General features: G+C 41.7%; 1 protein-coding gene across 2 annotated transcripts; it reads left to right on the top strand.

The window, feature by feature from the left end:
* Positions 1 to 14: 14 nt before the first annotated feature.
* LOC138948860 (serine-rich adhesin for platelets-like) lies at positions 15 to 27,282 on the top strand. Of its 2 annotated transcripts, none has more exons than XM_070320485.1 (14): positions 15 to 7,885; positions 8,206 to 8,248; positions 11,371 to 11,539; positions 12,458 to 12,587; positions 14,629 to 14,827; positions 15,328 to 15,595; positions 15,796 to 15,890; positions 16,359 to 20,097; positions 20,378 to 20,434; positions 21,236 to 21,367; positions 21,785 to 21,867; positions 23,061 to 23,191; positions 23,868 to 23,994; positions 24,677 to 27,282. In XM_070320485.1, exons 1-14 carry the CDS (start codon positions 7,514 to 7,516, stop codon positions 24,814 to 24,816), a joined length of 5,685 nt encoding a protein of 1,894 aa, XP_070176586.1. In that variant the 5' UTR covers positions 15 to 7,513; the 3' UTR covers positions 24,817 to 27,282. The 2 variants fall into 2 exon arrangements, with proteins under 2 accessions (XP_070176586.1, XP_070176585.1); XM_070320484.1 differs by having other exon boundaries at positions 8,206 to 8,281.

The raw sequence follows: 27,282 nt of genomic DNA, 5'->3' as shown, positions 1-27,282 counted from the left end.
CACTAGTGTCAATGTGAGAGATGAGTGTATCACAAGGCTCTCTGCATGTGCACAGGAAACTGCCAGCCTGTTGACTTTACGTATGTGTCCAAGTACCGTAAAATCCCTAGCAAACGCCCACCCCCCACTTTTGGCCAAAAGTTGTGCAGAGGGGTCACTACCTAGCAAACGCCCAGTATCTAGCAAACGCCCACCCCCCCACTTTTGGCCAAAAGTTGTGCAGAGGGGTCACTACCTAGCAAACGCCCACCCCTTTTTTTGCGTTAAAAATAATTTGTTTTAAGACATTCGGCCTCCTTTATCTATGATTTGTGCACACTGTTCGATGATTCGCCGGTTTTTTCTTCTTCTTCTTTTTTTCTATCACAGAACGTTGATCTTTATTTCTGTAAACAAACGGTGTGTTTATTTTTCATTTAAATTGCATAAATCACATGTTGTATCACTTTTTTTTTTCTTGTCAAAATGTGATGACACTTTATCTTGCAAAGGGGTGTATACCTAGCAAACGCCCACCCCTTACTTGTACCCGAAATCTGTGCAGAGGAGGGATGGGCGTTTGCTAGGGATTTTACGGTACAAGTATGCTTGTATCCCATGTAAAAGTTTGAACAGATCTGTGGGATGGTGTACATGGCGGTTTACACTGGAAGGGTGATACCTTTAAGAGAATTGTGAAATTAAAGGCTTGCATCTGATGAGGATTGGATGCTGCGTTTCTTTTGTCTTGACACAATGTCATGTCAACAGTCTTTCACTACTGTATGCAAAGGAATGCAAGAGTTGGGAAAAATAGACCATGTTTTTTTGTGTGTGCTTTGGTTCAAATTGACTGTGATAAAGTTCATTCCTTTGTGTTTGGGGCTGAGTGTGGGAAGATCTGAGTTGGAGAGAAAAACTTTGTATCGTTAAACATTAGTGAGGTTCAGACGAAGAAGGACTTCTCGAGGGTTTAGCAGCATTACAGAGAGAGAGGAGGAGAGCATTGTTGAGTGCTGTTTATGGATGAGTTTGTGTGCTGAAGAGTGTGACTTTTTCCCCTCTTTCTGTTCAGTTTCAGTCAGGGTCAAGCATCCAGTCTCCAGGGTTGATGTGCACAAAAAAGTACTCAACTGGATGGGAACCTACCGCGAGGTTGGATTGTTTGAAATCACAAACAAGTTTATATTTCAACCAGTCTGACCCAGCAGTTGGCTCCCACTCAGTTGGGCACTTTCCCGTGCACCCCCAGCCCTTAGTCTCTCAACCAGATTAACAGTTTTGTTGTCAAAGTCAGGGTTTATGTTCATTGAAGGGTGGTGAAAAACAAAACAAAATGGATGCCACAGATCAAAAGCTGGATTTTTTTCAACAACGAAGATGAGTCGGCATCTTCAAACAGTTGTGGGGTGTGAATTTCAGGTAGCACTGTGTTTGATTCCCTGTCTTGCAGAATGTTCTGTGCCTCTTATTTCTTTCTGTTACTACCAACACGCAAAAGACCTGTGGATATCTGAAGCACTCATTTTTCTAAAAAGAAAAAAGTATCTGATGATCATGATTGTGTTGTGTCGAATTTAATGTTCCTGTAAATCTGAACAGGAATCTGTTGCGTTGAAATGCACTGCAACATGTTTCTGAAGCATTTTTTGGACACATGAGTAATTCCAGTGTCTCTGTTTTGAACTTTTCTGTGAAATTGTAAGAAACCCCATTTTCATCGCAGAATGTCATAGATATTTTGTTGATCAAGGCAACATTGTGACGTCGTTTTCTTTATGGATCTCCAGTTCACAAATTTTGTTTGTCCATTTTTTTTCAATTTTTGTCTTCTTGATCTAGGGCTAGCACTTTATTTTCTTATTATTGTTTTCATGTAAGCACTATTTTGTTCTCCCTAACTCTAATTGATTTCTTGTCACTGGGATACTTGGATGGAGAACTGATTGCTTATAAAAACGTCTGTGATCTGAATGTATAAGTCAATAAAAAAAATCAAAATGATTGATTCTGTGAAATCGGACACTTACTTCCTAAAAAGACTAGTCAGTCAAACTGTAAATGGAATGTTGCCAGGGTTTGTGGGCAGTGTTGCTTAGTGTGTGTGTGTGTGTTTGTGTGCGTATGTGTGTTCATGTGTGTGTTTGATGTGGGTCCGTGTCTGTTGCTTGTCTCTTACTTTTCTCTCTTCTTTTTCTTGCTTCATCTTTTCAGTCTTCGCCCTGTTCTTCTCTTTCTTGTTCTTCTTTCTTTTTTTATGTTTAAAGTCAAATTCTCCATCCTGTTATTCAGTAGAGTTAGACAAGACAGGACACAAAGAAAAATCAGAATTTGTTTTGTTATTCTGCTTTGTAAAACTGCACCATGTTTGTACCTATCTGTTGCAGAGAGTGCATGTGGTGTAATAGGGGCAGTGTGATATAGAAGAAACTAATGTATGAAACATGACATACAGATCTGTCAACCTTGTGAATATCTTTGTATACTCATGGGTGGGATTCTTCCGGTATATGCCGGAAATCTGGATTCGATTATGGAGAGAAAAAAATGTCTCTCTCTCTTTTTTGTTTTGGTTGTTGTTAATTCTTCAGGATTCATGGCGTTTTTCAGTCCCACCCATGTACGGTATACTGTTTTGATTCATCATTCAGTGTTGTGTTTATGTGAAAAACAAGAAATTCCTACGAGGTAGGAAAAACACCCCTGTCAAAGGGAAATAACCTTCTCAGTTGGTGGCAGTGACTGAGTGAGAATGGTTATTTCCCTTTGACCATTAAGATGTCCCTCTATAAGTCCTTGTATAATTTTAATCCACCAATAACTCCCTAACCGTGTGTTTGACTGGTCCCAATTTTTGTAAGGACCGTCTCAGGAATGTATAGAACCTGTTCACCAAGTTTGGTGACGATCGGTCCGTTCATTCTTGAGATCTATATGCGAACACAAACAAACAAACAAACAAACAAACAAACACATCGAGCGAAACCTATACACACCCCTATATTGGGGGTGTAAAGACCAACAGTGAGAGCCAACGGTACTTTTTGTGTTTAGTCAAGTTTAAATTTGTTATTATCTTTTCTTCATTTTTGTGTGCTTTATTGTTCTGCTCTTGATTGCATTTTTGTTGGCAGTCAAGAAAGCTACCATTGTTTCAGAACAGGGTTTTGGTAATACTGTACTGTTCAATACATTTGTTTTGGGTCATTTGCTGTCCTTCTCATGGGTGAATTTGCTGGTTTTTTCTTCTTCATTTTTTTCTTTGATGGCTAAAGAATAATTGATGTTTGCTTGTTCCACCATGACAGACTTGTTTACTGGGGAAAAGAAACCTTTCTCCAGCAAGAAAAACTTCAACTTGCTTTATTTGTAAAATCGTTGTGGCAATGAAAACAGAACTTGAGATCATGTTGTCCCGGCAATTCATTTATTTTATTTGTTAATGTACTCATTAATTCTTTTTGGGTAGTATTTTATTTTCTCATTTATTGATTTATTTATTTATGGGTTTTATTTATCATTTGTGTACTCATTTATGTAGTCATTGATTTATTTGTAAATAATTGTATGCTTATTTAATTGATCACATTTGAAAAAGTGTTTTGAATGTGCTTACAGTGCTTAGTTTGTTAGTTTGTTTTTGTGTATTATCTTGAGATTGTATTTGTATCTATTCATTCTGCATATGAGAAATATTCACTGTGACATTTTGTTGAAAATCGCCACAAGATTCTGTACGATTTTGTCAGTGACTCATGCTTGAATAACACTTGCCTTCACGTTTTAATTGTTTGAAAGCAGCTGACCTCTAAAATTTAACATTAATTGGTTTGTTTGCTTGTGCTGCTTATTAGTTTTGTTTAATTATGATCTTTTCCTGTCATTTTTAACTTTATCTTCCTGATTCTTCTTCTTCTTCGTTCATGGGCTGAAACTCCCACGTTCACTCACAATTTTGCACGAGTGGGTTTTTACGTGTATGACCGTTTTTACCCTGCCATTCAGGCAGCCATACGCCGCTTTCGGGGGAATCCTGATTCTAGTGATTAGTCAGGATTTGTAATGTTCTAAAGCGGGTATGTGTCATCATTTTAAATTATTTTTGGAGTCAGCGTTCAATTTCACCAGTGTAATACAAAACCATCTATGGATTTTTTAAACTATGGCATATCACTTAAATACAGATATCTACTAAGATGTAACTTGAGTAAAGTAATTACTAACACACACGATAAGCTAGCACTGTGCTGATTTATACCGTGTCCTTCTTCTCCTTTTCATTCTGTTCTTGTAAACAGAAGAATTTGTAATGTAAGAAATGTTAAGTCCTTTGTACTGGAAACTTGCATTCTCCCAGTAAGGTAATAATTATATTGTACTACGTTGCAAGCCCCTGGAGCAAATTTTGATTAGTGCTTTTGTGAACAAGAAACAATTAACAAGTGGCTCTACCCCATCTTCCCCTTTTCCCCGTCGCGATATAACCCTTCGTGGTTGAAAACGACGTTAAACACCAAATAAAGAAAGAAGAATTTGTAAGCCCCTTCAGCTATTATAGATGATACATCAATGGTGTTGTACATTTGCTGCCATCCACTCTCCACTCTCCATTGCTTCACCCCAGTTTTCTCTCATCATCTTCAGTGTGTTTATGGGAAAGGCGTGAGTGTGTGTGCATGCATGTGTGTTTATGTGTCTGCATGAGCAAAAAAGAGAGATTTTTCCCCTGCCTTTTGCTTTTTCCTTCTTATTTGGATGTCCACATGTCATTACTATCTTCTTCCAGCATGCTTTCTTTTTCCTCTGTGTGTGTGTGTGTGTGTGTGTGTGTGTGTGTGTGTGTGTGTGTGTGTGTGTGTGTGTGTGTGTGTGATCTTGGCACTGTCAAGTTCCCAGAACTTTAGTGAGTGTGTGAGTCTTGGTTAGTGAATGTTTATGAAGACCTCGTGTAGAATCACAGCATTGGTTCGTTCAGACCTGGGAACCCATACGATTTCGCCGTATTTTGTACGCATGATTGTCGAGAATACGATCAGTACGGTCAGTGGGAAAAAAAATACGCCGAGAAAAATTTCTAGACTACTTTTCTTCACAAGCCCATCCGGAAGCCGATCCAGTATTTTGACACATGATTACAGTTTTTGTCAGTAAACATTGAAAAAAGCATTTGTTTTAAATGTATAGGTAAACTTAATTAACGGTGTGACGGACGCGCATGAAGCATGTTTTAATCATGGATGTTCAAATGCTGTGTGGAGTACGCTCATTTTTCTGAAAATACATCAAGTTTGTTTGAGAATACTCTAAGTGCAAAACAGGGGTTCCCAGGTCTGTTCGTTGTTGTTCTTTTTCTTATCTTTTCCTGTGTAATGTTTTTTGTTTTTGATCTTCTAATGGCCAAAACTAATAGCAAAATGTCAGAATCAGAAGTTTCAGCAAGGAATAAATGTTTAAAAACTTACATGGCATTACATCTAGGTATCCTCTTTTTTTGATACTATACTGTTTTGACTGTAATCGGACACCAAATTGTTGAATCTGAAATTGAGAGAAAGTAATTGCACAATGTGCATTAGGGGAACACTCCTTCTCGTGAAAACGGCTTACCATCTCAGATGTGGGCAGGGTTTTACATGGGGTAAGACCATCCCTCCACTTGGTCACATGCCAAACATTAACAACCTGGCCTGCTGTTTATTCCGAGGAAAAAGCCTAGATGGTGAACCAAATCGATTTTGCGAGGGGCAGTGTGCCTCGATCTATGTTGAGTCAAATTGTTTTTGTGAGAGGGAGTGTGCCCAGAAAACATGTCTCCTTCGATTGTTTGTTTGCACATTAGATGTGAAAACAATTTGTGAAATGAAATGTTGCATGCAGAACAAATGGATTTGATGTTGTTCACAGGGAGAGGTGGCTTGGCTTGTGCAATTAGCTGTCTTACGGTGCAAACAGTATTTTTGTCAATAAAACTAACGCAAGCATCTTGAATCAGTGTGTGTGTGTGTGTTTTTTTTCTGAGGTATCTGTTGGTTTCTGTAATATTTTGTTATGTCTTTTTGAAAGACGCTCCTATTTCACTGAGTGATACCCATTTCAAGACCGGCACGGTTGGCCTAGTGGTGAGGCGTCCGCCCCGTGATCGGGAGGTCGTGGGTTCTAACCCCAGCCGGGTCATACCTGTAAGACTTTGAAATTGGCAATCTAGTGGCTGCTCCGCCTGGCGTCTGGCATTATGGGGTTAGTGCTAGGACTGGTTGGTTCGGTGTCAGAATAATGTGACTGGGTAAGACATGAAGCCTGTGCTGCGACTTCTGTCTTGTGTGTGGCGCACGTTATATGTCAAAGCAGCACCGCCCTGATATGGCCCTTCGTGGTCGGCTGGGCGTTAAGCTAACAAACAAACAAACCAACCAACCCATTTCAAGGTTTTGGCGTAACATCAAAAGCTGACTGCAAGAGAACATATTCCAAAATTTAAATAACACAAATACAATTAATTGTTCCTCTCATGGTAATAACAAGAACAGAAAAAAGATTGGCCTATTCTAAACGTGAACCTGAAACTTCCAGTCCTCTAGCTGTTTGTAAAATGCACTACGCACAGAAGTGTGAGACAGATAGACTGCAAACACGCGCATGTGAATGTGTGTGCTTGCGTGTTTGCAGGCATGCATGTGTTTGTCAGTATATCTGTGAGTGTGTTTGTATGTGCAAGGGATTTTCTTTGCGAGTGATTGTCTGTGTGTGTGTGTGTATAAGTGTAATATAACACATGTTATGAGCGTATATCATTATGATGTTGGAAAGAAATAATCATTCATCAAGGACTGTTTCAGGAAACAACTGATGGTTTAAAAAAAACCGGTACAGCTTGTCAAGAATATAACACACACACAACAAAAATGGTAGTACTGAATATATTTCTGTCGAGACAGTGTCTGTGCGTGCGTGCGTGCATGTGATGATTATTCCAACCTCAATCCAAGTATGAAAACAAGTTATTATTGTGTGCAAACGACCGGAGTTAATTTCGTCAGCTCAAATCACCTACGCTCTTGTAGTTTTAGTGTGAACAAACATAAATAATGCAGTTATGTACCCTGATCATTGGAAGAGTTACTTTTCTTGTGTGCGTAGGAATACTCTCTCTTGGAAGCTGTTTCCACAACACTAGTATTTTCTGAATAAAGAATGAAGTGTCTGTGCCAAATTTAAAACTGATGACACATAGAAAGCACATACTTGACATATGTGTGTCTGTGTATGTATATGTGAGACTGAGACAATGTTATATTTTTGCGGCGGCTGGATTCGGTATCTGTTGGTAATCCGGTGTAAACAATATGGCGCCCAAGTTGTCCCTAGTTTCTATTGTCCCGGATCACTCTGCAGGCACTTGACGTTTCCTGCGGATCCGTGACATGCTACGGGTTTGGCACGCGTCCAAATCAGATTTATTCATCATGAATTAACCTCAACAAAAACATTTGATCCCTCACTTTTCCGGTTCGCTGCCGTTGCGATTCGCGTGCTAATGGCGGATTACAAGTCAATCAACGGAAGGGCAACGAACAGGCCACCCGCCAGTGCGAAAAGCAGGGACAAGACTGCGGCCCGCAGTGGATCGGGCAACAAGCGAACCACCACTAACAGGCAGGGTGGGCCAGAAATTCCTATCCATGTTGACGGCAACAGAGATGAATTGACGAACGTTGATCCGGAACGGACTCTGGCAGAACTGGATTTGCAATGTCTGGGTGAGAGTCACGAGAGGAGTTCAACTTCTAGGCCTGCATCCTCCAACAAGAGAGTAGCCAGTGGTCGGAGGTCTGCGGATGTAGTAGCAGTAGCCACCAGAATGGCAGAAACTGATGGAACCCGTGCCAGACCAATTAAACCGCATGAGGTAATCCTGACCGCTCGATCAGCTGTGAGATTGTTTCTGCCCATTGGCTTTTATTGCAAATTCATTAATCATCGGACCATCTGTTGTGGATTTGTGACTGTGTTGTGTAATGTTACAACTTCATTTTTTCTTTGGATCAGTTGTGTAGGATTTGTCTGGTAGACTTTTCAGTAGACAAGTAAACGTATAGCTTAGACAAAATGATGATATTTGTAAATTTTATTATTAGCTAGGCTTTTGTTGTAATTGTGTACTGTTCATTATTTTTACATTTAACAATGACATGACATCGTTCTAATCAAAGCAATTTTTTCTGACAGTCTGAGCCTTTTCTGACAGTTGGCACACAAAAGGAGAATGCAGGTGAGCCAGAACGATCTGTGACCCTGAAGAAAGGTATATATATATGAGTTGTTCTTCAGTACTGGTGACAGAAAGGGGGAAAAGTGGTCAAAATTCAAATCTCTAGTTTTGTTTTTGAAATATTGCTCTTCATAAAGCAGAAATACTGTAGTATCTGTTGTACATAAGAAAAAATCACTGGTTCACATGGTTCCTACATAATCTAACTTTTAAAGCTGGTTCTTGTGTGTCTGTGTGTATGTTGGTATGATGACGATAGGACCCGAAACGGCTGTACGGACTGAGACAGGAATTGCAGAGAATGTTCTTTGCCACTCGAGTCGTGTCATAAGGTACTTTTGGAATAGCAAATTTGAAAGGATTCTTCAAAAAACGGCGGAAAACATTATATACCCTGTGAGCTATCGAGGATCCTCCCCGTCTGGGCTGTCGAAACATTTCGTTTTCAAATGCGGTTAACGGGGAGATACACTCGAAGCACATTTAGCGAAGTTATGTTGCCAAATCATCAAAGATCAACATTTCACTACACGGATCGATGCACACAGTCGAAATAGATGTGACTTTCACACGACCGAAGACTACTTACTAGCAGACTAGCAGACGACAAGATCTAAATATTTAGATCAGTGTAAGAGCAATCCGTTGAAGAACAGTTACTCCGCTTATTCGTCTTCAGTTAAGCTTATTTCCCCTGCCATAAGTTTCCTTGCAGATCTGCAGTCGCGTAGTGAAATGAACTAGTGTCATCGGAAGATTCTTCTCAGTCAATGATCAAAGCACAGTAAGTTCTATGCTGACAAAAGTCACTTTCGGACAACACGACAATTGACTTAATTTATGAGCCCAAAGGTAACAATATCGACAAGAATGTACGCATTTGACATTAAATGAAACATTCATAGACAGTTTCCAACTCACCAGATCTGCCAAAGAGCCGTCATTCGTGAAAAAACGATGATTTTAATCAGACAGGTATCGGAAACAAGCCTTGGTCACCTGCGTTATTCCTTCCAAGGCGACGTGACGGCGCCACATTTGTTTGTTTATGGCTGTTTATCGCGAAACAACACAGTTGAAATTTGTGTGTAAAATACCACAAATTTGTGGTGAATCAGTTCGTCATCTGCGTTTCGATTGTAATTAAGTCAGATTGGAGTTACTTTGAATCGAAGGCGAGGGTAACCTGCGTTATTTGTGGGACATCGTGAACAAATTTGATTGCAATATTTTATACAGAAAGTAAATTTCAATGATTCTGGCTCAGACTTGTAGATCTGTTATGCAGTGTGTTGGTAGTGTATCTGCTTTTCTGCTATGAAGCTCATTTGGAGTGATACGCTGATCGAAGTGGGGTACCCTATGTGGGACATCAGCCGTATGCAGATTACGCCTCAGAACACTCTCGCATTTCACAAAGACAACAATAATTTGCAACATTTCAAGAACTGCATCAGTTTTATTAGATACTATTTCAACAACAACAGCACAAACACGACTATTATCAACAACACAGAACGGGAGGTAAGTCTTCAAAGACGCACCAAGTGTGCGTTCCCGTTTTTGGACGCCATTTTTGCTGGCATTTTCACAGTAAATCTTAATATTTCCATATCTATTGAATGATTTTGGTATTTTCTTTGATTGTGCCGATTCTCCTATCTCTCTGGCATGTACTGGGTGCTTTGTGACCAGTTTCTCCCCTAGACTGTATTGAAAAATGCGTCCGTGTGAGCTGACCCCCACTTGTGACCAGTAGCAAAGAACAACTCATATATATGGGGACAGCTAACTTACCTGTTACATTTTCGTGTATAGTAGTTAGTACCCAGTAAACAAAAATCACTAGAATTATGCGCACTTTACCTGTCACGGGTGATTTTTTGTATTTATTAAAATGTTTTAATTAACATTCAAAACAGAATCGATATTTAAAAAACATCAACAGATTCTTGCAGGATATTTAACTGGCTTAACAGTAAATGTACGTTTTGAGTCTTGTTTTCCCCGCCATAAAATGCGTAGTATGGGGTAGGGGTGAAGAGAGTCGTGATTGCAGCTTTAGAATTAGAAGGTATACCTTTGACCTGCCACAAAAAGCACGAGGTAATCCTGACCGCTTGGCTTCGAGATTGTTTCTGCCCATTGGCTTTTATTGCTAATTCATTCATCATCAGAACATCTGTTGTGGATTTGTGACTGTGTTGGGTTGTTAGTTTTGTTACAGCTCAAGAAAATGCCATTTGGCCATCCCTGCACACTCGCACGCATCCTGAACTCAGGTCAAAATGAGTTCGGCTCATTCTCTCCCTGACAGGATGCCTTGAGTTTCCTTGTCTCATGTCTGGCAAGGAAACCGATTTTTTTTTTACATATTTAGAGCTTTTTGTAATGTGTTATGGATGTAAGCAGATTCGCGATCGTCGATAATGATTTTTCATGGTGTTTTGTAATTTTTAAATTACAGAGGAATTTTTATATTAGACAGTTTCAAGCGAGCTATTTTTTGCGGATGTATTTACTGTGCAAACAATTCTAAATATGGCATAAGTGTCACGTGATAATCAATTGTTTGGTTTTGGCGCTGGCTGGGGCAGACAATTTTTTTGACAGTGATGCAACCATATATTACGGTCTCCTTCCGGCAGCAGTTCCAAAATTTCGACTTGTTTTGACCTTAGAACGATGTCTTTATCATAACTGTGAAGAACAGAACGGAGATCACTGTCGAAGTCGGCCAATCTGCAATCATTTTCGTCTCGCGAACACTGATCTCAAATTTAGATCAGTGCTCGCGAAAACCATATGGGAGATAACTCTGTATTTTTGTTTTGATAGATTCGCGTAGGACTGTAGTGTCCGGTCAGGGAGAGAATGAGCCGAACTCATTTTGACCTGAGTTCTGGATGACTCGCACGGTCATGCACATATATGCACACACACACACACACACACACACACACACACACACACACACACACACACACACACACACACACACACACACACACACACACACACACACACACACACACACACACACACACACACACTAAAACTTGTTCCGTCCTATAAAAATGACAGTACTTAAACGTGTTTTTTATTTTTCCAACTACGTTCAGAGCGGTCAGTATCCAGGAGTTTGGGACCAGACTCCAAGCACAAGGGAGGCAACCTGAGTCGCAACGAGACTGGCAGCCACAGTCCTGGTGGTAGCAGGGCTTCCACTCTTCACCGTCAGGGCTCTGCCGGCTTCCGCAGTCCCAACTTCTCTCCCTCACCTTCATTAAGGTTAGTCTTTGATCTGTATGTATACAGCTATTCAGAGATGTCAGTAAAGTGCTGGTCACATGGCAGACTTTTCCCCAACTTTTCAGTGATTTTAGTCGAGGCCAAGTCAAATAAAAATCGCTGACCATGTGAACAGTGCAAACGCTGAAACTAGTTAAGCAGCGATTCTCAGCCAGTTCAGCTACTGGAGCTACCTCCTAATGCTGTAAGAGCAGTTTGGGTAACTATATAACTCAATGGATAGAGTTAACAGTAAGCACAAAAGGAAAGTGCGCCAAGTCACGGCCGAGTTGAGTTTGGAGTCGCAGATTCTCTTGATAATTTGTGTGTGATTTGTATAGATCTGCATAAATAGGACTGGGTGGCCGAGTGGTAACGCACTTGCGCTCGGAAGCGAGAGGTTGCGTGTTCGACCCTGGGTCAGGCCGCAATTTTCTCCCCCCTTTCCTAACCTAGGTGGTGGGTTCAAGTGCTAGTCTTTCGGATGAGACGAAAAACCGAGGTCCCTTCGTGTACACTACATTGGGGTGTGCACGTTAAAGATCCCACGATTGACAAAAGGGTCTTTCCTGGCAAAATTGTATAGGCATAGATAAAAATGTCCACCAAATACCCGTTTGACTTGGAATAAAGGCCGTGAAAGGTGAATGCTCGTCTAATAGGCTACAGAGCTTTACTGGCCGATGTGAATGCGTTATATATTGTGTGTAAAAAATGTCTGTTTGTCTGTCTGTCTGTAAAAAATTCCATTTCAAACGGCAGAAATTAATATGTAAGCGCCTAGGGCTATATCTAGATTAGGCGCATAAAAAATGATCACAATAATAATAATAATAATAAATGATGATTGCACCAGGCAATTTAATGCATTGTTGATTTATGTGTCCTGATGATAATCAGCTCTTTTTCTGTTTGCAGATATCAGAGTGATCGGACCCCAGGTCGGAGCTTACTGAACAGGATGTACATGTCACCGAGTAACACCACTCACCACCCCAACCCCATCATCAAGATGCCCTTCAAACACAACATCAGAAAGCCTTCGGAGGTATGGGGGGAGAGAGAGAGAGAGAGGGGAGAGAGAGAAAGTGTGTGTGTGTGCATGTGACGTGTGTCTGTCTGTCTGTTTGTGTCTTGTTTTTACGTTTAGTCAAGTTTTGACTAAATGTTTTAACATAGAGGGGGAATCGAGACAAGGGTCATGGTGTGTGTGTGTGCGTGTGTGTGTGTAGAGCGATTCAGAGTAAACTACTGGACCGATCTTTATGAAATTTGACATGAGAGTTCCTGGGTATGATATCCCCGGACGTTTTTTTCATTTTTTCGATAAATATCTTTGATGACGTCATATCCGGCTTTTTGTAAAAGTTGAGGCGGCACTGTCACACCCTCATTTTTCAATCAAATTGATTGAAATTTTGGCCAAGCAATCTTCGACGAAGGCCGGACTTCGGTATTGCATTTCAGCTTGGTGGCTTAAAAATTAATTGATGACTTTGGTCATTAAAAATCTGAAAATTGTAAAAAAAAAATTGTTTTTATAAAACGATCCAAATTTACGTTCATCTTATTTTTAATCATTTTCTGATTCCAAAAACATATAAATATGTTATATTTGGATTAAAAACAAGCTCTGAAAATTAAAATAATTAAAAATTATGATCAAAATTAAATTTTCGAAATCAATTTAAAAACACTTTCATCTTATTCCTTGTCGGTTCCTGATTCCAAAAACATATAGATATGATATGTTTGGATTAAAAACACGCTCAGAAAGTTAAAACGAAGAGAGGTACAGTAAAGCGTGCTATGAAGCACATCAGCGCAACCGCTACCGCGCCAAACAGGCTCGTCACTTTCACTGCCTTTTGCACTAGCGGCGGACTATGTTCAATTTCATTCTGTGAGTTCCACAGCTTGACTGAATGTAGTAATTTTGCCTTACGCGACTTGTTGTGTTTGCACCAGCCACCGTCCCAACTTAATCATCAAAATGCCCTTTAAACACAACATCAGAAAGCCTTCAGAGGTATGGGGAGAGAGAGAGAGAGAGAATGTGTGTGTGTGTGTGTGTGTGTGTCTGTCTTGTCTTTGTGTTTGACTTTTACAGAAAATGTTCAATACTCAAGCGCATGGTACAGAAAGTAAAAAGAAGCTTGTATGACCAGTATATCCATAAATGGTTTACAGAAATTGGAACAAAAAATATGTTTTGGAATTATTGAATGTTTAAAGATATTTTTGCATGTGAAGACTATGTCACACACCTGCCCTATCAGCAATGTGTTTCAATGATGAAGTTTAGAACATTAAATAACAATTTGCCTGTACAGAAAGAACGTTATTTTAACATCCCGAGGTCAGAAAGAACTTGCACCAAATGTGTATCACAAGATATAGGTGATGAATTCCATTATTTATTTGTCTGTGATTTTTTCAAAGAAGAAAGAGCTGAGTTGTTACCACCTTACTATTGGAAAAAAACCAATGTACTTAAATTTAAAAAGTTGTTTGCTACTAAGAAAAAGAAATTGCTAAAGAATATCTTGGAATTTATTAATAGAATTTGTAACAGTTTTTCATAATTTTTTTATTTTTTTCATTTATTATATTAGTATATATTATGATTGTATTGATTGTATTTATTGTTCAAAATGCCCCCAGGGGTTATGGACTAATAAAACTTGAACTTGAACTTGCATCAGCCACATACCCAACCTAATCTTAAAAATGCCCTTTAAACACAACATCAGAAAGCCTCAGAGGAATGGGGAGAGAGGGAGAGAGGGAATGTGTGTGTGCATGTGTGTGTGCATGTGTGTGTTTCTGTCTTAATTGTCTTTGTGTTTGCATCAGCCACCGTCCCAACCTACCCTTAAAAATGCCCTTTAAACACAATGAACATCCAGAAACCATCGGAGGTAACTGGTGTGTGTGTGTGTGGTTTGTTTGTTCTCTAAACTCTGGTTGAAAACCAAGGGCCGAAGATAGTGCAATCCCAGAAATCTCATTGACATTGACAATTATTTAAAACAGCTTGGTGACTTACAACATTCAAAACTTATCTGCTTTCTGTAAACTATGTGCAGAAAGAAATTCAGGAGCCAGCACAGGGGCTGAAGGAAATGACTGCTCTGGCCATCTATCAAATCCAGCGCATCTTGTCATCGGAGAACGGTACCACAAAAAAGAAGAAACATGGTCATCTGAAGAAGGGAAAGCTGCAACCCCTCTACCCGGTCAATGTTACTGGTCCAAGCATCACTCAGTGCAGAGGAATTCTCTCTGGTCGGTATTCTTTATCTGATTTCTTTGGTTGTTCGTGATGTTGGCTTTTGTGTGAAGATTCAACACTCATGGTTTACGTTAAACTTGGACTCCACACAAAAAATTTCAGCATTTCTGTGGTTTAAAAAACAACAAAAAAAACAACAGGTAGAAGGTAGTAATAACGTCATCCTGTTGTTGCTCTGAAGGACTGTGTGGTCTGGTTTGGATACACACACATGCCTGCACATATAATTACACACGCGCACACACACAAACACACAAAACACATGCACACACACACACACACATGCACACACATGCACTCACACCCACACAGATACACACTTTCTCTCTCTCTCTCTCTCTCTCTCTCTCTCTCTCTCTCTCTCTCTCTCTCTCTCTCTCTCTCTCTCTCTCTCTCTCTCTCTCTCTCTCTGTGCACAAGAAGCAACTGGTACTATTTCATGCAGCCAACACTAAGTACGAAAACTTGCGTCCTTCAACTTTTTTTCTCCCAGAAACAAGATCTTACTCTGCCAGCTCTAGTCGCACGCTGCAACGCAGACGACACATCGTGGCCCAGATGATCGCGGGGAAAGTGACTCTCCATGGTGACCTGCTGCCTTACCCACTCAGTGGGGACGAGTCTGTGCACAGGGTGTCAGCCGCCTCCAGTGTGGAAGATCTGTCGGAATCCGTGGAAGAAGAGACGTGTCCCAAGCAGGATGAAGACTTCCAGAAGGAGCTGGCCTCTATGGAAGAGGATGCTATCTTTCCCCAGGAGATGTGAGTTATGTGGAGGGTTTAGGTGTATAGTTAAGGGAGAAGCCGGATAAAAAAAATCAGTCAGAAAAAGGTCGGTTGTAATATTGAGGGAGCCGTAAAATAGAGGGGTTTATGGGGAGGGGGGGTTAACACCGTATTATCCTCACTCTGTCTCTGGTTTCCATAAAAGTATGTTGACAGTCCTCCCTGTGTGTCAGCAGGGCAGAGAAGAGGCCTCTCAGCAAGGAGCAGAGCCAGGCGTCGCTAGGAGAATCGTCAGGCTTGCCACCAAAGACCCCCATCTCTCTCGACCAAGGTAAATGATAGTCAGCGCACTGTCAGGGGGAAAAAACCTGTTGAATGTATATATACATACATGTAGCTCTTCTTGCTGAGATCAACATGGTCCTGTAACTAAGCTGTATTTGCTCATTTACTATGTACCATATTATGTTGAAAGCGATGCACCTCTTTTACGACTGGTCATTCGCAAATATATTTGTACTCTCCCTTTCCTTTTTTAAAGAGTGGAAAGATTTGATGGTCAGTGAGGTGGGCATGGGGGAGGGGACGATGGTGATGGTGTGTGTGTGTGGGGGGGGGGGGGGTGTTCCTCTGATCTATGAATCTTTTCGGGAAAGATTTCACTGTATTCACATCATATGTGCAGACCACCCTTAGCAGTGTACAAGGCAGTGAGCGAGCCTTCAGCTAAATTTAGATATTTATCTGAACCACTCAGTTTAATAATGTGAAATGCTTTGTTGTTTTGGTTAAATTTCAGATATTGCAGATTTGCAGAATCCCGACTTCAGCACACTTCACCCCCCAGCAAGCTCACAAGTGTCAAGGGAAGCGACTGTTGAAACAAGCAATATCAAGCATGAAGAAAACACAAAGGAAGAAGTTGTTTTTCCTGAGAAATTTAGCCCTTCAAAGGAGAATGGAGAGAACAAGGAAAAGAGAGAGATGATGACAAATGGAAGAATCGAAATGAAGAAAGAATTGAATGGAAGGAAGGGAGAAAATATTCCCCACAAGAAGACTGCAGCAAAAGAATCAGGGAAGTCGGAGAATGTGAAGAAGCAGGATAACGAAAAAAAGAAAGAGAAAGCGGAACTAAAATCATCAGAGAATCACACGAAGGAGATTGAGGGTAGGTGTGGTGGTGGTGATGGGGATGGTGATGGCATAGCAGCTAACAACGGCAACAACAGCTCCTGCAGCCAACCCACCAATCCGGTGCCTGAAGTCAAACGCCCACAGAGCGCAAATGTTAAGTATTCCGAACCAATCCTCTCCAAACCCAAACCCAAGGAAAGACCCAAGACCGCTGCTTCCATGAAAGCGGTACGCTTTGCCGACCAGGCTCATTCGTCAGACGGGAGCATGCTGCCCCTGTCTCGGCCCGACTCTCGGATGGATAGAGGGAAGGGACGCAACAAGAACGACGCAGACAGAGACAACAAATTTCCAGAGGGCGGTTGCAAGCCCGCAGACTTTAACCAGAGTCATCGTGGTGATGACAGCGATGATGATAAGGGTGGGGGTGGTGATAGAGGGGAAGGACGAGGAGGGGGAGGGATTATGAAGGGACAAACTGGACCTGGTTCTAACACTGCAGGAGGAAGCTCAGCAAACTCTGTGACAGAATCTCAGAACTCTAGCTCTCATCAGGGTAAAAGTGCTGCAGGGATTTCAAATGACAGGTCTGACAGAGGGAGTGAAAATCATGGTGAGAAAATCAAGCAAGGCAACACAGTCTCTATATTCTTAACCGAAAACCTGACAATGTCTTCATCAAACACTGAAATCCATGACAACAAAACAGTCTGCTGTAACACTTGCAAAGACTCGGTCAGAAAAAATACAACTGTTGTCAGAGAAACAGTGGAAGATAGTAGTAAACCCTGCGCGAACACAGAGGGTAGTAGCTGCCAAAGAGACAATGTTTCCAGCGTGAACTCGCAACCACCCCACGCACTCTGTTCAGACATGTCACTGCCATCCGCATCTTCCACTGCCACAGTGACGTCAGAGACAACACGCTCCTTCAGTGGATTAGTGGCCAAAGTCGCGCCCCTCAACCCCACGAACTTGTCAGTGAAACTCAGTGTCGGTAAAGGCGGACGGATCGTGCAAGTTCCAGAAGGTTCCAGTCTCTTTCAACTCTTGCTGGACGTGTCTTCAGAGGTTGGGACTCCAACCCCACCCAGTGTTGTAAGCTCCACGTTTTGTCTGAAGGGCGATCAAAGATCTGTTGCTATAGAGACAGGCTCGATGACGGACCAGAACGCCTTGAGCCTAGTCTGCAGCGAGGCCAATGTGATGTCACATGATCAGTTGTCCAAAGACAGTCATGACGTCAGCAATGTGTCTTCAGACTGTCTTGGTAGCACTGTTAGTATTTTTGAAGAAAAGGCAGCATCCAGCAGTGGTGAGGACCAGCAATGTGTCACAGCTAACAATGGGACAGATCCGAGTCACAACGCTGCCAGTCTTGCAGTGAACCAGCTTGCAGAGACCACTCCATACACTGAGAAAACCAAAGCAGAAGGGCAGGTCCACTCAGCAGGAACTGCGTCCAGTCATTCCAAGCCGTCGCAGCCTTCAGTCACTGCCATCATGCACACCGCTCACTCCGTCAACCCTAGGGTGGGCGTCTTTGTGTGCAAGCACGCATCCCACAGGAAGAAAAAAGAAAACACTAGTCATGTGCAGCCCAAGCCGCAAGAAGCAGAGGAGGGAGCTCAGGGCGACAGAGTTTTTCCCATGGCTGGTTTACATGGTGATGAAATGAAAAGCATAGAGAGGGAAAAGGCAGCAGAGGACTGCGCTGAAGCGGACAGTTTCAGACACAAGTCTGACCAAGAATGCCGGATACTGCGCAGGGATCGCTATGGCAACAGAATGACAGATCTGGTGACTCACCTGGCTATTGGTGCAGGGGAAGGGGGAGAACAACTGAACCCCTTCAGCCAGCAGACCCAAGGGCTGGGAGTGCTCAAGCCAGGCCAAGGGAGGGCTATCTTTGGCAGCCATACAACCAAGGTGGCTGGAATTCTCAAGAAGAAAAGCTCATCCAGTCCTAACCCATGGAAACCAGCTCCCAAAACTCGGCCCCAATCTTCAACCAGAAACAAGGTTGGAATCGACCTTGACACCTTTGCTCAGGAGCAGGACTTGAAGGAACATGTGAAGTCTGCACGCAAGCAGCAGATGTTCACCCACCACTCAAAGCGGCCCTTTGTCTTTCCCTCCGACGACCCCTTTTCCCAGGAAGTGGCCATGCAGCTGAAGTTCGGGGACTCTCCCTACCTGAAGGAGATCAAGCTTCGTGAAAGTGACAGACCGCGTTCAAAACCCAAAGGCAGGGACAGGACGGGAGGCATCAGAGGGGGCGACCAACATTTTGGCAGGGGGGAGATTTCCCATCATGCTTTGCAGCATCCCACGAAGGAGAAAGGATCGCCCAATTCCGACCAGTATCACCGCCCCACCAGGGTCAAGTTTGGAAACTTCTCCATGCGTTCATTAGACCTGAACCAAAACTGTGAGGACAACTACACCACCGTCTTTGGGATGGATGGAATGAACGGCACCAACTGCCTTTCTGCTTTGGAATATTCCCCAAATCATACCAGCTATAGCGAAGTTGAATCAGATGATGCTGATGATGAAATGTTAGAGGAAGCAGATGACAATTATGATGACTTTGCCACCCGCTTTGAGGTGTTGGAGTCTGAGCTGAGTGCTGTACGGTCAGAAATCAAGCTAGAAATGTTGGACAGAGATGCTGAACTGATACTGGAAGAAATGGAAAGATGCAGCTCCGTCAATGACGTTGCTGCTGAAGCCAACAGTGACGACAATGATTACGATGACGATGACTATGTGTACGAAGATGACGGAACCAGCGAGGAGGAGGAAGACGAGACGGACGGAAACACAGACGACAAAAAGACCAAAGAAGAGAAGGACGAAGACAACGCCTACAGCACGTACTATCGTGCCTTGCTGCGGGAGTACCGGCAGAAGTGCATGACGGTGGGAGAGGGAAATCTGGTCATTAGCAACAAGTTAACCTGGCCGTACGCATCATCATCCCAAACAGCCGCCACAGCCACAAACCCTCACCAACCAAAGCAGTCTTTGAAGGTCCGCCCTTACAGTGCAGGATCTTTCCGCACGTTGGGAGAAAGACGCCATAGCATGAAGAAAAGACGGAACAGCTTTTCAGATAATCCTACCAATCCCTGCCTCTCTCGCACCGCCAGCCTTTCAGACAGCGGCTTAGACAGTGAGGGCATGTCCGACTTTGAAGGGAGGGTGTTGGATCATTGGAACAGCTGTTTGTCCATCGATGGGGAGAGTGTGGTGTTGGGCTCTTCCAACAGATGTGATTCGGCAATGGGTCACAGCAGGTCAGCATGGCTGCTGGAGGCAGACGGTTCAGCGGATGGATTGCACAGAAAAGAAATGCCAGGCAAGAAAGTGGGTGGCTCTCGACCAACAAGTGGCCGGTAAGTGTTTGGAAAATGTGTGTGTGTGCTTTTGCTCCTGGGAGAGAAAGCTCAAATCAGTATCAAATGTCAGCACACACAAACACACACACACACACACACACACACACACACACACACACACACACACACACATACACACACACACACACACACACACACACACACACACACACCTAAACTAAATTGCAGCAAATGGGATTAGATTCCTTTGCATTATTTTAACATTGATGTCAGCATACTTTTGTATTAAAAAGATTCATTATTACCTTTTTCTTAGGGAAGAGAACCCGAATTTGACAGTGGTAGCATCGTCTCCTCCCAAGATTTCTGCAAGGTATTGATTTTTTGCTTCCTTTAGATTCCCGTGTGACTTTCTCTGTATTCTATTTATCTGCCTGTTTCTTAAATCAATGGAACAAAAATTGTTCTTCTTCTCATGTCTTTTTATTTTATTTTATTTTATTTTATTTTTTTTTTGTCTACCGCCTACCCCCTTCCCTCTCATGTCTTTTTATTTCACTTGTTCATGTTCTTTGATTTTGTAGTTTCTTTGTTTCTGTTCAGAAAAGCAAAGATTTCAAAAAGTGCAAAGATTTTAAGTACTTCTGGCTTGTTATTACGAATAATTGTGACCAGTAACAAAACTTTTAACTGAACTGCTACTCAACTGTTGTCAGTTGCATTGTTTGTCACATGACTGCATTGACCCATGTCAGTTACCATCAAACAATGTTCCTGTGACTTTCTTAGGTAAATGACTTAGCCTAGTGCGTTCAAGTTACATGTACTGTACCTCCAAGGCTCTACTTACAACCCTTAATGAACACGCCATTTTATTGTGTGATGTGATCAAGACCTATCTTCATTATTGACGCCTTAAAACTGTGCAATGTCTGTTATGGAGTAGCCTCCCTTGCTTCTCTGTCTGTTTTGGTTTGTGAGTCGTAAAGTGTGAATCGTTAATCTCTACGGTAGTTCTTCTATCTGTTCTGTCGCCTGTCTTCTTTTTTCTGATTTTTGTGCCTGAGGAAACCCCCAGTGGTCGAAACGTCGTATCTTGTTATTCGTATCGTCTTCGTTAAGCACGTGAGTACAGTATTTTTTGGTCTTTTTATTGTGCAATATTGTCTGATAGAGCCAAGGTGGAGCCCCAGAGAGAGAAAGAACCAGCAGCCCCCTTCCCCCCTCTGTGTTTTGCTGTCAATGCCAGGCCGCCGCCTGGATATCTCTTCTACTTTGCTTACTCTACCTACATGAATCCTGACAGGTACTGAATGGTTTGTGTGTGTGGGGGTAGGTTGAGAGAGTGGGGAGGTATGTGTATGTGTGTGTGTGTATGTATATATATGTGTGTGTGTGTGTGTGTGTGTGTGTGTGTGTGTAGCAGGGGGAGAGAGGGAGATGTGTATGTTTGAGAGCATGCAGCATTTGGAAATTATATGCTTACCATTGTGTGTGTGTCTATGTTTTTATTCATACATGCAATCATAAATGCATGGACACAAGACAATGACATGCATAAAACGGTGTGTACGACTATGAGTGCATGTGTGTGTGGAGGGGAGGGGAGGGCCAGGGGATGATGGATGCAATGGCTATGTGTATTAATTCATTAGTGTGTGCCTCTGTGAACAATTTATTCTGCCAGTGCCGTTCAGCAAATGCACAAACTTAATTCTTGCAGGCTCGGCTCATTGCTACAAAGGCAAATAGACAAGCGGTACTGGGCCATTCTCTTTGGATTTGACCTGGCGTTCAACAAGAAAGGTAGGGTACAGTTTAATTTTGTACAGAGGAATGATAATGACGAGTGCACGCAAGTGAACTTTTTGGTCTGGAAAAACACAGTTTGTCTGTCGGTCAGTCGGTCTGTCTGTTTGTCTGTCTGTCTTTCTGTCGGACAAGCTCTCTCTCTCTCTCTCTCTCTCTCTCTCTCTCTCTCTCTCTCTCTCTCTCTCTCTCTCTCTCTCTCTCTCTCTCTCTCTCTTACTCTCTCTCTCTCTCTCTCTCTCTATCTCTCTCTCTCTCTATCTCTCTCTCTCTCTCTCTCCCCCTCTCTCTCTCTCTCTCTCTCTCTCTCTCTCTCTCTCTCTCTCTCTCTCTCTCTCTCTCTCTCTCTTTCTGTTGCCTTTTTCCTCTCTCAGTGTAATGTTCTATCAGATTCACCCAGCATACTTTACACATAGATATTTACCTGGTCATAGGAGCAGGTGGAGATTGGTATTTTCATACCATGGTTTAAATAAAAATGGGGGAGTTTGTCTAAATTATAGTGAAGATGATGATTTTAAGTCCGAATTAAGCAGATATACATGTACTAAGTTTGCTCTGGTACACGTGCTACTGTGAGATAAGTTTATAGCTGCAAGTTGCTCAGTGTAGGATCTTACTTTGGTTTGGCTTCATGAATAATGAAGGAAAGATGGAAGAGGATTTACAGATTGATCTAAGCAGGGGCGGACGAGGGGGGGGGGCACAGGGGGCACGTGCCCCCCCCCCCCCCCCGAAAAAAAAGAAAAAAAAGAAGAAAAAAAAAAGGATTTTTCTATGCTGATTCTATGACCATTTCTAAGTTCAAATGGCACCAGATGGCACCATTTTGCTTCTTTGGGCAAAAATTTTTTCCGGGGGGGCATGCCCCCGGACCCCCCTAGCAAATTCGGGCGCTTCGCGCCCATCACATTCACTTTCGATTCAAAATGCACCCCTCCTTACAAAGCAACTGATCCGCCCCTGCTAAGGATGACCATGCAAGTAGATATGCAAATCAATCAAAGCTGATGTCCATTGTTTCTTCTTCTGATGTGCACAAAAAAGTTACCAACCAGATCAGGATGCCTGATGATAATGAAGCTTCAGGTTCGAATTGGCTGAAATCATGAACAGCCCAGAGTTCAAAATGTTGGTGTGCTCAGTGATACTACAAAACCAATTTTGTTCTTTTCCTTTGTAACTAACAGGCTCTGAAGAGGAAAGCAGCGGAGGCCTGGCCAACATTGTGTTCAACCCATTCTCGTCGGTCGAGGGCTGCATCTTTCTTCTCGCTCCAGCAGAAATTGATCAGCTGGATGCCTTCACAGATGCTCCCAAGGTAAGCACTGACATAGCAAAACAGCCCCTTTCTCATGGGAGATGGGGGATCATTTAGAGTAGTTGAGAATGGTCTGTGATTCACACAGTAAACAGTGATTATTGTCCCTTACAAAGCAATGCACCGTTGATGAAACATTTGACTCGGATTCCAAGTCAGGTATAAAATACAGTTAAGTTTTTTAGTGGCATTTTTTCAACACGCAGGGGCATATAGGTTTAACTCGATCAGCGCTTCCAGTCTTTATGTAGCATCTTATTTGAAGAGTTGCTAGTTGTGTTGCAGGTCATAATTATTATGAGATTGACCTAAGGCCAATAACCTTAGAAGCAGCCCGATGTCCTATTTAGGTGACTGACCCAGGGTCAGTGCATTGGAAACCCTTGCAACTCAACTGGCAAGTCTTGATGTACGGTGTTAATCATAGTATTTCACACTCAGTTTAAAACGGTACTGATTTTTGGTTGAAGAAAATAGAAGAGGGGTAGGTGGAGGTGAGAAGGGGGGTAAGAAGATTGGCAAATGGATTTATATTTTGAAACCTCCTATTTTCTTGATTAGTGTTAGATAACCTGTACCTTATTGTCACAAGTTGTGGTTGATAACTGCTAAGAATTAAGTTGTTACATGATTTGGGCTGACTGACAATGGTTTTTTTTGTGTGTTTTTTTCCCAGCACTATGTTCGTGTGGTTCTGCCTGTGTGGATGTCAGAGGTCAGTGGGTCAGGGAATGACCTTGACCTTGCCAAGTACTGTGTTCCTGCTGTGACCTATGTTGCTCAAGATGAGTGGACTTTACAAGGTCAGTCCTGAACTTCGTAAAGGTCATATTGTCAATTTGTAGACCTGTCTTTTTTGAGTTAGTATTTTAATTGTGCTACTCTGCCTTGTAAGGGCAGTCTCCAGGTACTTTTGTGTCACATAGAGAAGAAAGAGTTAACATTTTGAAACTTATTTATTGTGACGATGAAAAGTCTTTTACAACTGATTTTTAGAGAAAGCTTTAATTAGCTAGGAACACTATAAAATAGGTCTATAGTTTCCAAATGACATGATGGAGACTTAAAAATGAAGTGTGTGTGTGTGTGTGTGTGTGTGTGTGTGTGTGTGTGTGTGTGTGTGTGTCTGTCTGTGTGTGTGTCTGTGTGTGTGTCTGTGTCTGTGTGTGTGTGTGTCTGTGTGTGTGTCTGTGTGTGTGTCTGTGTGTGTGTGTGTGAAATAGATTGGCTGATCAATGGGTGTTATTTGCCAGAAACGTCTCAGTGTATTCTGCATTAGTTGCCTGTGAGACCCAGTCAGTGAAATTCAAACACAGAATTTGATTTACGACAGTCTGTCTAAATACTGCAATAAACAGCAGAAAAGGGAAAACAACAACAATTCTTTAGAAATAGCCAACGTTACATACTAATTCTTCAGACAGCCATTGCTTCTTAATTTATTGCAAAACAAAGATGAAATGTTTCTGGGGGGGTTGTTTTTAGGTAGCTGTACGCCAAACGACTTTGTGGCGACACAGTGCCTGAAGAGTGCCGATCTGTTGACGCCCAACTACTGCGACCGACTTCGCTCCATAGTGTTGTCTGCTTCTGTGCCTTCCCCTTCTCAGCAGATGGTATCCTAGTTCAGTTTTGATAGTATGACTGGCTTGCTTGACACATGAATTGAGTCAAGTACACCTAAGTGCATAGTCCGCAGTTGTGTTGTTGTCACTTAATTGTTGGCTGTAAGTTTTGCAAATCGACGTGGTGGTGGAATTTTGGCGAAACTCGTATTAAACAGCTTATCAGAAGAACAAAACTAATTATTTTTATGATGAAATAGTGTTCATATTCGTTCCTGGTATGGATAGAAAGATAAAAGAATGTTAAATCATGTATTGTTGTCAAACGTATTTAAGAGAATATTTCTCATTGAGAATGATTTATTTAGTCTAAAGCACAAAAACATTAAAATCGTCAAGAATTGAGTTTCGCCAAAATTCCACAACGACATTGAAATGTAGTGCAGCGGTACCTGTAATAAAAGGACACCCTTTGAACTAGCTGAAAGTGCCCCTACCTTGCAGGTGGCCTGTCATGACAGGTTTATTTTGGTCAAGTAAATAGACAAAGGTACGACAGAAGATGTCCATGTTGGGAGATGTCCTTTCATCGGAGGGGTCTCATGTTGCAGGGACTTTTGGAGTAGGATTGGCTTGCTGTGAGCTTTGATAAAATCATGTACATGTAAATGTTAAGTCTGCAGTTGTGTTGTTGAGATTGTTGGCGGATAGTTTTGTAGATGCAGCAAGTTCATGTCAACTCGCTTAATGTGCATTCATAGAGTTTCTTGATATATTTTGAATGGCCCCATGCAATCTTGAAAACTAACTGACTGACTGACTGACTATTAGGGATACTTGTGTGAAGGAATGTTAGGTACTATTTTGACGGCCAAAGAAAATGTGGATCAACTGTTCCCACTTTCAGACCCAGGGCTCCCATTTGTTTTCATGAATTTGCTGATGTCTGCAAAATGTAAAACTAAGAAACCTATAAATTTGCTCAAATTTTGCATGAGATTGTACCATTTTGTGTGTACATTTCAAAATGAGCCCCCCCCCCCCCCCCCTAAGAATTTCAGGTATTTTTACATTTAGTCAAGGTTTGACTAAATGTTTTAACATAGAGGGGGAATCGAGACAAGGGTCGCGGTGTATGTGTGTGTGTGTGTGTGTGTGTCTGTGCGTGTGTGTGTGTAGAGCGATTCAGAGTAAACTACTGGACCGATCTTTATGAAATTTTACATGAGAGTTCCTGGGTATGATATCCCCAGACGTTTTTTTCATTTTTTAGATAAACGCCTTTGATGACGTCATATCCGGCTTTTTGTAAAAGTTGAGGCGGCACTGTCACACCCTCATTTTTCAATAAAATTGATTGAAATTTTGGCCAAGCAATCTTCGATGAAGGCTGGACTTTGGTATTGCATTTCAACTTGGAGGCTTAAAAATTAATTAATGACTTTGGTCATTAAACATCCAAAAATTGTAATTAAAATTATTTTTTTATAAAACGATCCAAAATTATGTTAATCTTATTCTTCATCATTTTCTGATTCCAAAAACATATAAATATGTTATATCCGGATTAAAAATTAAAATTAAATTTCCGAAATCGATTTAAAAACAATTTCATCTTATTCCTTGTCGGTTCCTGATTCCAAAAACATATAGATATGATATGTTTGGATTAAAAACACGCTCAGAAAGTTAAAGCGAAGAGAGGTACAGAAAAGCGTGCTATGCAGCACAGCGAAACCACTACCACGCTAAACAGGCTCGTCAATTTCACTGCCTTTTGTACAGCCGGACTACAGTCATTGTGAAAAAATGCAGTGCGTTCAGTTTCATTCTGTGAGTTCCACAGCTTGACTAAATGTAGTAATTTTGCCTTACACGACTTGTCATAATTTTTCTCCAGTGGGACCACTGGAAATGTGTGTATTGTCAAGGGTTATCCTCACTTACAAAATAGATGATTGTTCAAACGTTTACAGGGTAAATATGAATGTCTGACGTGTAGCGCAGAGTGTTTAATTTTACAAGTGTGACTGCTTGAAAGCATTACAATTAATTATTGTACCAAAGACAATTCGACTGCACTGTCTCAGAACTTCCCATCCTATTTAGTATTGTTAACTTTACAAATGATGAAGATAAAGCATATTGGCCTTTGCCTTGACACCAGTGTCTTCACTGTGATTGTCTAGAAGTTTTATGACTAACAGCAGATCTCCCAAACTGTGATATTTTTTGGACTCATGTTTGCGTATACTCGTTTTCAAGTTTGCATCTGTGATGGATTCAAATCATCATTTGAAGTGATGACTGCTGACACCAATGCTCTATTTTGGTGAGAAGGTGAAATTGATTATGGTGACTTTTGTGATCAGTTCTCAACCCGACTCCACTCTACAGCATTATATGTAATCACCTGTATATAAACATGTGTCTCTTATGATTAAAAGGGAGATATGATTTGTTTGTGTTTGAAAACTGATGCACACATACATGTGGTTGGTTGGAAAGTAAATTGTTTTTTTAAGA

The sequence above is a fragment of the Littorina saxatilis genome, linkage group LG15, assembly GCF_037325665.1.
Source record: "Littorina saxatilis isolate snail1 linkage group LG15, US_GU_Lsax_2.0, whole genome shotgun sequence".
In the NCBI taxonomy this organism is placed as follows: Eukaryota; Metazoa; Mollusca; class Gastropoda; order Littorinimorpha; family Littorinidae; genus Littorina; species Littorina saxatilis.
Note: the sequence above shows the minus strand (reverse complement) of the source record. Positions and strands in the feature narration are given on the sequence as shown.

Coding starts and splice junctions, on each gene's coding strand:
- LOC138948860 (XM_070320484.1), top strand. CDS start 7,514: ATGGCGGATTACAAGTCAATCAACGGAAGGGCAACGAACAGGCCACCC. Junction 7,886..8,205: donor GACCAATTAAACCGCATGAG/GTAATCCTGACC, acceptor TTTTTCTGACAG/TCTGAGCCTTTTCTGACAGT. Junction 11,540..12,457: donor TCTCCCTCACCTTCATTAAG/GTTAGTCTTTGA, acceptor TTCTGTTTGCAG/ATATCAGAGTGATCGGACCC.